Below are 9,857 nucleotides of genomic sequence, written 5' to 3'. Positions count from 1 at the left end.
CCGGCCGCGCCGGCCCCCGCTCGGCTGTCCCTGCCCTCGCCCTGGCTGTCCCGGCCCCCGCTCGGCTGTCCCTGCCCTCGCCCTGGCTGTCCCGGCCCCCGCTCGGCTGTCCCTGCCCTCGCCCCGGCTGTCCCTGCCCTCGCCCCGGCTGTCCCTGCCCTCGCCCCGGCCGCGCCGGCCCCCGCTCGGCTGTCCCTGCCCTCGCCCCGGCTGTCCCTGCCCTCGCCCCGGCTGTCCCGGCCCCCGCTCGGCTGTCCCTGCCCTCGCCCCGGCTGTCCCGGCCCCCGGCCGCCCCGGGCCTCGCCCCGGCTGTCCCGGCCCCCGCTCGGCTGTCCCTGCCCTCGCCCCGGCTGTCCCGGCCCCCGCTCGGCTGTCCCTGCCCTCGCCCCGGCTGTCCCGGCCCCCGTGCCCGACTGCCCCGTTCCCGCACCGAGCGGCCCCCGCGCCGCCTGCGGCCAGCGCTGCTCCCCGCCCGCGCTCAGCCCTGCCCTGGCTGCCTGCACTCCGCACCCTCCCCGGCGATCCTTTCCATCAGCACCTCCCCTCCCATCCCTCTCTGCCTAAAGCACCGTGCCCCAGCCTCTGGGCTGACACTTTTCCGCTGCTCCCCCGAATCCTCCTCCCCCGGGGTTTATGCCAGCGGCAGATGTATCTTAACAACCCGGCAGTCAGTTCTGAGCCATGTGAACGATGGCATGACCTTGCTTCCTTCTGAAGACCAGAAAAACAAGGCAACTCTACCAACAGAGATACTCGTGGCTCATATTCGTGCATGAAGTCTGTTCTCATTTGTGAGCGCCCGGAGGAGGAAGCACCCATTTGGGACTGGTCTCGGGGCAGCATCCCGATCACTCACAGAACTCAGATTCTTCAGGGATCTCTCAGTCTCTGTAGCATTGGTTATGGCACCGAAGCTATTCTACAGTTTGAATACAAAATGCGAGCTAAACCATCTTCCTCTACTTTAACAGACAGGTGACGAAATAAAAAAGAGATAGGAGAACAGTATCTTCCAAAGGGCTGCCATGCATCAAGTGAGAAGCATGCTTTTCTCTGAAGTTTCCATAAGATAAATGCTGTGAAATAAACTTTCTCACCACGTATGTAATAGGGGCCACATAAATAGTGAACAGTGTCTGCATGTTCTGAGTTTTCAATACAGTGGGTTTTTTCCACCTTGCACTTCAAAAGGGAGAGAAATTTCTACAGCAGATCAATCAGGGCAAGAATTGTCTCCTGGTATGTGTACAGCTCTTGGAAAGATCAAGTGCTTCTGAAAGTGTTGGTTTAGGGAGTTGGTCTTTCATGAAAGAAAACAGTGGAACAGTGCTGAGGGAGCAACAAATAACCTTTGCTGTATTTTGCAGTGATGCTGCAGAATGACCATGGAAGCAGACTGGTGTGAGATATGAGGAGCCAGGGTTGATGCCTTGTTTGCAATGTTCTGTGGTACACAAGGTGTGCTGGGGGCTCTGTTGTACCCTGGGGAAGCTGGCTCTAAAGATGCCCTAGTCCAAGAGAATTCCTCCAAAGAGAATCCTTGAGGTTTCCCAGCAATTTGGCCAGAGTATCCAGAGAAGCTGTGGCCGCTGGGAAAGGACTGGAAGTATCCATGTAAGCCCAGCTTTTAGTGATGTACTGGGAGAGGAGCTGTATCATTTCCTAGCACCCAAGGAGGGTGCAGGAGCAGGGCTCTGGGCAGTGTCCTGCAAAGCAGCAGCTGTCCAGAGACACGAGGGAAGGGCTGCAGCAGGGGTCTGGAGTCTCCTCGGGTACAGGCCAGCTGTGAGCTGAATGACCCAGGTTTCCACACAGGCAGCTGCTGGAGTTGTTCACTCTGTGAGGTCAGTGTCATGAAAGCTTTCCCAGCTTTCTGTAAAATCTTGGACACTTGTATCTTCAGAAACTCTGGAAGCAACAGCTGAGAGATTTCCAGCAGTGCTTCTATTTGATCACATTTAGTGAAACAAACATTTGGGACCAAAGAAGACAAAGGCAGAATTTTAGAAATGGCAACTTCTAAAATATTCAAAGGACATTTTTTTCATGGAACTACAACACAGCTTTTGCAGCAAATCCTACTTCACCAGCTGAGAGGTTTAATTAGCTGCTTTCCTTCAAGTGCATAGCATTAAAGGCAGAGATAAAACCTTTCCAAGCCGTATTTCTTCATCTGGGAAGTATGAGCTGATATGTGCTCTTATCTCTCAACTGCCAGTCTGTGACCTCTTAACATCTTGGCAAGTGTCCCATTTGCTTAGTATGTCTGAGCACTGCCATCACCTCAGTCCTGAGCAATTTCTCACATCAACAGTGGAGGTGACACGTGCTGGAGTTGGTGAAAAGGCCTGAAGAGCCAGAGCCTCCTCTGAAGCACAATCCCCCTGCCCTGGAGAGGACTGCAGGTGTCTGGCAGACAGACTTGACACTGCATCCTCAAAAAGGAATGTCAGAAATGTGACTTTCACAACTAAAAAGGGAGATTAATGAATGAACAATGAAAAAAGAAACAAAGACGGGAGGAAGTATTTATGTTATGCTTTCTTCTAGAAGTGTTTTGTGTTGACTCACTGATACTGTGGCAACAAACCATCAAGCTGAGCCCTCAAAGAGCACTGGGGCACTTCTGCAAGGGCACCAGGTATTCCTTCCCCTTGTTAGGCACAGGCAGGACCAACTTGTTGCAAAAGAGCAAGTGTTACTTTGGGGCACTGGGCCTTTCAATTTATCAGATGCTCTGCTTGTCATACAATGAAACCCCAAGGAGCTCTAGAAGGCTTTTAGTTAAAACTAAACAAAAATAAACTCAGTGGGAGAAAGGAACACATGCCAGGAGTCAAACACTTGTATTATCTGAAATGTGTTCTTGGTCTCTAAGTAGATTTAGTAACTCTTCTGCATGTTAAATTATTTGTCATGACTTATTGTTGTAACAAATATTATGCCGTGATCTCAAAATTAACACTGGCCACTTTGTCTTTTACTCCCAGGGGCACCTCATATCACAGTTATTTAATACAAAATTGCAAAATATATGACTGTTCACTTTCATGAAATGGACCCAAAACTACATGACTCAATTGCTAATAAATGTTTATATTTTTTTTCCTTGGGAACTAAGGCCGGGTGGCTGTAGGAATATTTGTCAAGGAAAGGCTTGTAATCTGCATGCACACATTTTTATCTGAGGGTGTGGAAACTTTCCAGCCTCTCCCAGAATTGCTCAAAGCACAAACAGTCACTTAATTCAGTGGGCCAAAACTCGGATCACTTTTGTGACACTTTATTTTGCCTACAAGGGGAATGTTTAGGCCTTTTAATTTATGAGAACTCCAGGACCATCATTCTCAGCTCTTCATGAGGAACACTGGTAGGAGTACAGCTACAATAGCTTGCTCCAAAGTTGGTGAAGCACCACTAGAAAGAGCTTATGTTCTATTGTTAGATGCTGAACATGGCCTTTCAACCATATGTTACCACTTGAAAATCATCTTCTTGAGAAGATGGAAGAAAACAAAACACTTCTTCAGGCTCTTGGAAGAAAATTCTAGTTACACCAATATTTCTTTATTTTAGCCGTTCCCAGAATGAACTACATTGATGATGATAATTCAGTTTTTATGCAGAATGTATGCACTGTATGCCATAAAGTGGCTGAAGTACACACATCACTGAGCTCTGCTCAGGGAAAACACGATCAGCTACAGAAAATGACAAAATCCTTGCTTTGCTTCTTACAAATTTAGCAGATGCAGCAACTGAGTTTTTTAGAGAGAGGTTGTTGGCTTTTTCTCTCCCTCTCTCTCTGTATGTGTATTTAAATTATCATTTCAGCCCGGCACATGCAAAACCACTGCTACAACACCCATAAGCTGTACCTCTGGACTATGCAGAGTGTCCCACAGTCGTCCCATAAAAACCACATGAACAGGATGACAGGGAGCTGGAAGCTTCAGTGCAATCTGTAACCAGCCAAGCAACATTCCAGTAAATGGACATCCACAGGTACACCACCCTTGGCTGTGCTGCTTGTTGTCATGTAGGAGTAGATTCAGTTTATGCTGCTTTTAGGGATCTCTCAATGTTAAAGTAAACCTTCACTGAAAGAGCTATGTTTCTAACCTCTCCAAGAAACAAGCAAGACAGGTATGCTACTGCACAGCAAACAAGTTATTAAAAATAAAATAAAAGGACAAATCCTGCTTGAAATCACACCAAAATGCTCAGTGAAGGACAAAGGCCTCTGCAGCACTACAAGGAGATATTTGCAGTGCTTGTAGCTGGAATAGGTGGGGATTGAAATTATGTCTTTAAGGAGAGATGCTCCCCTCCTCACTGCCTTCAGAACTGTTTCCTCGTGCTCAATGAAGCATTGCTAGCTGTGCAATGAATCAGATGCTCCCAATGGGAAAGGTATTGGGAATATTCTCATTAATGGATCTGCTCTCTCATTGTGGTCTGTACAAAAAGACTTAAAGAACAGATATTGCTTGCCAAGGCAGCTAGACAGAATCCTGCCTGCTTCTTTCTATGCAAGCAGCAGATGCTGGAGTATTTTGAGCTATTTCTAGCTCTTTAAAATGGTGTTTCAGATAAATGACTGCCCTTTAGCAGAGATAGAGTGGCATTTGCCTTTTGATCTAAGAAGGAATATATGTATAATTTCCTTGCTTCACTTTCAAAAGGGGCCAGATGGTGCCACTTCAGTATGAATCTTGAATCCAGGTATTTGGAGATTATTTTAACTGCCTGTGGGAAGCTGTGCACACCTGCAGATCTTGGAGTAGAAAAGCAATATCCATGACACGTAGAGCATGTGCTGATAAGCTAAGTAAACACAAAGGATTTGAAGAGGCATCAAGGAGATGGCACCAGGATCATGGAAGTGTTGAAGGAACAGTGACTGTTACCTCAGTATCTCACCCATGGAGGAGGTACTGAGTGTACTTATAAAGAAGCACAGCAAGAACAGTAGGAAAGCTCTCGTTTAATTGCTTAAAGCAAAAGGAAGTTTCTAAAGGAAGCAAAAAAGGTCAGTGCTGACATTTCAGGAGGATTTCATTTCTCTAAGTAAATGGCAATCTAGACTGACAAAGCCCTGCTGTGTGTTCAACTCAAGGACTTTACTCAGGAGCACTGAAAGCTTCAGGGGTCTCCCTGATGTTGACAATCCCTGTTGCTTGGCCAGAGGTGGCAGAGCTTGTGTGGCCTGGCAGAGGCCTGCCAGCACTGTGGAGGTGTGGAGGGAGCATCACTCTGCACAACACCCTGGGCAGCACCTCGCCTTTTCAACATGCTTTGATGTCCTCACCACAGGCATGGCCTGCCCTGGGACACAGCCTGCAGCACACGCTGCAAAGGTGACCGAGGACTCCACTCTTGCTGTCCCTTCTGTCACAATCAATTTCACACCAACACTACAGATAATCCTGTCTGGCTCTCTGCAGAAGGCAGTGCCCTGGGGAGCTCTGGGTCTGTGAGAGATGATGCTGAGCAGGGCTGAGAGGAGCAGCAGCAGCAGGCAGAGCAGCAGGATGGGCACACAGCTCTCAGTCCCTTGTTCTGAGCATGCCTTGGGCCATCTGTGCCAAGGGCTGCCTCACTGCAAGAGTTGTGAGTAACCACATCTTGCATTCCATGTTGAAAGTTAGATAGATCAAAGCCTGATCTAGATCTCATTCCTCGAGGCATAAACATTAAATTTGTTGAAGTCATATCTTAATAAGTTTTTATCTCATCTGGAGCAGATGTGGGTAACCACAAAGACTTTCAAAGTGGAAGCTCTTCCTGGCAGTGTGGGCTTTTCAGAAATTTTCAAACTCCTGGTACTCAACTCTGTCTGGCATGGCTGCAAGAAAATATCATGACAACATCTGCAGTGTCATGACAACATCTGAGCATTTCCACCTCTTCCTCTACTCAACTTCCATAATAAGTAAGAAAATGCAACAGTCTCTGTTTTCCAGGAGAAACTGAGGGATGGCACAGCTATGGCTTACTGCTCGTTGCGCCAGGAAGGTTGGTTTGGGGAGCCTTCTGCCACTAGACTAGTAACTCTGGTTTTGCTTGTGAAATGACAAAGAAAGGAGGGCATGGGAAAAAAGAACTGTTGAAAGGCTGTGAAATTATAAATAAAAGTAATTAGACCTTAGCATTCCAGACATCTGTTCTGGTTCTGCAGCTACTGGAGGTGATAAATGACCCCCAAAGGTAAATCTGCTCTACCACAGGAAGGTGCAGCCAGCTTTCAAGCTTTTGCCTGAGTCAGCAGCAATTTGCTCAAGACAGTTTGCAGATTGGGAATTTTTGGTGAACAGTTAGGAAAAGCCTCAGACATTGCTTCCTACAATATAGGAAACTTCAGATCCTTTGAAGATGTGAGATGTCAGACTGAGCAAGCTTGGCTTGCTTTTTGTATGAGCACCTGCAGGTACAGAGAGTATTTTGTTAAAGATAAAAAGGCCCATAATATGTGAGAACACTGGTGACAAAAAAATGTTTTAACTCTTTGGGAATTTGTCAGACCTATATCATACAAAGAGAGCTTAACCTCTTTCTTTATCTAAGTTGGGCTCAAAGAGCAAGAGGCTGAGTGATGTGGCTGGGAGGGAGGACAACCAAACTGCACCTCTGAGCTGGCCCTGTGCTGTGCTACACGCTTTGGAAACTCAGAGCAACTATCTCTAACGTTTAGTAGAATTTATGTCCTGAGCTGGTCCTGGCTCCTGCTCTGCTTCACTCTTGCCAGCTGCAAAGCCACCGTGCCTCCTGCTCCATGTCTGCAGACAAAATCATCCTACACACTTGGCCCAGCACCAGTCTGGGTTTATTCACCCTCCACCCCCTCTGGCTGGAACCTCAACCAAGGCAGCAGTCAGCAGTGTTTATACAGGTTGGGCTGATTTTCTTGTTGGGAATCCAGGGAACGATCATTTCTTCAGGGCAAGAGCAGAAGCTGTGGCCCAGCCAGACTGGTTGGCAGATATTCATCTGAAAGCTTGAATGGCACAGCCTCCAGCAGTAGCCAGAGCTAAGGGCAGAGGAGGCAGACAGCCACACTGTTTGCAGGTGACAATGGGACCCCTTCCCCCACAGCTGCATTTTGCACACAGAGCTCTTTGCTGGAAGGGCAATCTGCGTGCCAGGACAGGGAGATCCCCAAACCCACCCAGCTCTGCACTGAACCCTTCAGTGCTCAGCACCTGCTCACTGATCCTGGCTCAGTGGTTCTGCTGAATGTCACCCAGACATCGGCCACATCGTATTTCAGCTCCGGTCCTTAGTGATCAATAATGGCTCAGCTGGCTGTCAGTGACGCTACTGGCTGAAGGCCAGGCTCTCCCATAGCCCCTGGAGAGGGAATTTCCCTGAGATCCCCCAATTAGCCATGACACATGCATGCAAAAATAAACAAAAAAACCAACCCAAACCAATTCAGGAATTCAAGGATCCTGCCGAGGTTCAAGGCTTAAAAGCAGATTCTGTTCATCAAACATATGACAATTGCATTAAAATGTGGGTCTATGAGGCTTTCTATAGCATTTCCTAATCCCAGCTCCAGAGCCATTTTTGGAAGAGAAATATGCAGCACCTACCAAGGACCGATTACATGGTAGGAAAGGTAATTATCCATGCATCCAGTATGCCAGCAGGTCTGTTTCATTTAATTCAGGTAACTGGGCTCTGGACCTTGCAAGGGACTTCTGATTTGTGTCTCCCCACTGCCCTTTCATATTCTGAGCTCGGCGCATTCGTGTCTGTGGGGCTTTTGTGAGCGTTCCTTCACCCATTTCAGGGTGAGCCGCTCGCTCGTCTTGCCTTTGTTCTGCCACAGACAATTCGTGGGTGATTTCTGCAGTCCGTGCCCGGCTCTGCCGGTGCCCGGCTTTGCGAGACAGAGGCCACGGAGGCTCCGATGCTCCCGGTACAGGAGAGCTGCGGTGCCGGGGCAGCGGGCAGAGCCGAACGGTGCGTGAGGGCACCGGAAGAGCCGAGCGGTGCCGGAGGGCAGCGGGCAGAGCCGAGCGGTGCCGGAGGGCAGCGGGCAGAACCGAGCGGTGCCGGAGGGCAGCGGGCAGAGCCGAGCGGTGCCGGAGGGCAGCGGGCAGAGCCGAGCCCGCGGCCGGGCAGGGCCGCCCTCGCAGCGGCGCCGGGGCTGCCGAGCCGATGTTCCCCGCGTTCCTTCGGCTCCGAAGTCTCCCCGCAGCCTCGCCCTCCGGAACGGCGACCACGGCGCCCGCTCCCGTCCCGGCTCCGGGACCCTCCCTCCTGGGCTGCCCCTGCTCCCGGGATGCCTCCGTTGCCCAGAGGATCCCGTCCCACCCCGGTCCCGCTCCGATCCCGCTCCGATCCCGCTCCCTCAGCCCCGGCAGCGCCCCCTAGCGGCACACGAGCCCTCGGGCACACAGCGGCACACCCCCTCCACAAAGCCCCGCCCCTCGGCGCTGCCGCCGCCGCGGATAGGTTGGCGGGGCCGAGGGCGCCGCGAGGCCCCGCCCCGTCCCGCGGCGCCCCCTGCGGGCCCCGCGGCGCCTGCGCAGCGGCCACAGCCGTTGTTGTGGAGGGGCCGGTCAAGATGGCGGCCGGGCAGGGGGGCGGCGGCGGCAACAACGGCACCGGCAGCGGGAGCGGGACGGCGGCCGGGAGCGGAGCGGCGGGGCTGGGCATCCCCGCGCACCTGACTCTCTCCTTCTCGTCGGGGCCGCACTGGGGCGCGGCGGCTCTGCCGCAGTCGCACACGGTGCGCAGCCTGGAGCGGGCCCTGGAGGAGGCGGGCAGCTCGGGCATCCTGTGCCTGAGCGGGAGGAAGCTGCGCGACTTCCCCGGCAGCGGCTGCGACCTGAGCGACACCACGCAAGCAGGTGAGGGGGCCCTGGCAGCGCCGGGCCGGGGCTGCGAGAATCCAGCGGGGCCGCCGCGGGCCCGGCGCTGGGGGCGGGGGGCGCGGACCCGCTGTGGCGGCCGCTGGGGCCGGGCGGTGGCGGGTGCGGGGCCCGGGTGCGGGGATGCAGCGGGGGGATCCCCGCGGTGGCGGGGCAGGGCTGTGGGCGCAGCCGAGGGGGTGCCACGGGAGCGGCCGCTGTGGGTGAGGAGCGGGGATCCCGCTGGGTGCGGGCAGTGGGGGACAGCGGGGAGGCTCCGCGTCTGGGGGGCTCTCCATGCAGGCACCGGGCTGGGGTGTGGAGGATGTGGGGCTGCAGTGTCCGGGCCTTGCTGGGCGCACTGGGGCCGGTTCTGCCCCGTGATTGTGGGGCGAGCGTCCGTGCAGGTGTGGCTGTGGAGCGGGGCACGCTGAGCCTGCGGTGTGCGAGCAGAGCGGGGCGCCCGGAGGTGCCTGGGGAGGCGGGGGGCGAGCGGCTCTGTGTGAGCGTGTGCGAAAGCACAGGGGCGTGTGTGAGTGTGGAAGGGCACAGGGCTCTGTGTGTGTGGTGTGCGTGCGGGCAGAGGGGCTCCCGGTACAGCCCGGCCTGCGTGTCCGAGCTCACGGTGTTCGGGGATGGAAGTTGCTGTCCCCTGGGTGGTGGGAGCGGAGCCGGCGCTCTCGGTGTGCCCGGACTGCCGGCTCCGGGGCTGTGCGGGGCGGAGAACGGCTCCGTGCGCGGCGGGGAGAAGGTGCTGCGGTCTGTGTGCCTGCAGGGAAGAGGGGCCGTCACAGGGAATCGGGCATTTGTCCCCCATGTCGGTCCATACATGCCTTAAGGATGGGACATTGCAGTTGGTGTGTCCGGAGCAGGGTGAGGGGAGCGCTTGAGTTCGCGCTCGGGTGAATGAGAGCCCCGAGTTGTGTTGGGCTGTACCTTCAAGGGTGTCTGATTCCCTGCAGTAAAACCTGGATCGCCTGGGGTATCGCCCTCCCC

The 9,857-nt window shown here is 53.4% G+C and overlaps 1 protein-coding gene across 3 annotated transcripts in view; it reads left to right on the top strand.

Annotated features, from left to right (window-relative positions):
• Window positions 1-8,538: 8,538 nt before the first annotated feature.
• LRCH2 (leucine rich repeats and calponin homology domain containing 2) overlaps window positions 8,539-9,857 on the top strand; it is a 40,611-nt gene continuing 39,292 nt past the window's right edge. For all 3 annotated transcript variants that reach the window (XM_059859731.1, XM_059859733.1, XM_059859730.1), the window contains exon 1: window positions 8,539-8,861. In XM_059859731.1, coding sequence (XP_059715714.1) covers window positions 8,576-8,861 — 286 coding nt within the window. In that variant the 5' untranslated portion in view covers window positions 8,539-8,575. The remainder of the gene's footprint in view (window positions 8,862-9,857) is intronic.

Source organism: Haemorhous mexicanus, chromosome 14 (assembly GCF_027477595.1).
Source record: "Haemorhous mexicanus isolate bHaeMex1 chromosome 14, bHaeMex1.pri, whole genome shotgun sequence".
Lineage (NCBI taxonomy): Eukaryota > Metazoa > Chordata > Aves > Passeriformes > Fringillidae > Haemorhous > Haemorhous mexicanus.
This window is presented reverse-complemented; position numbering and strand designations above follow the sequence as displayed.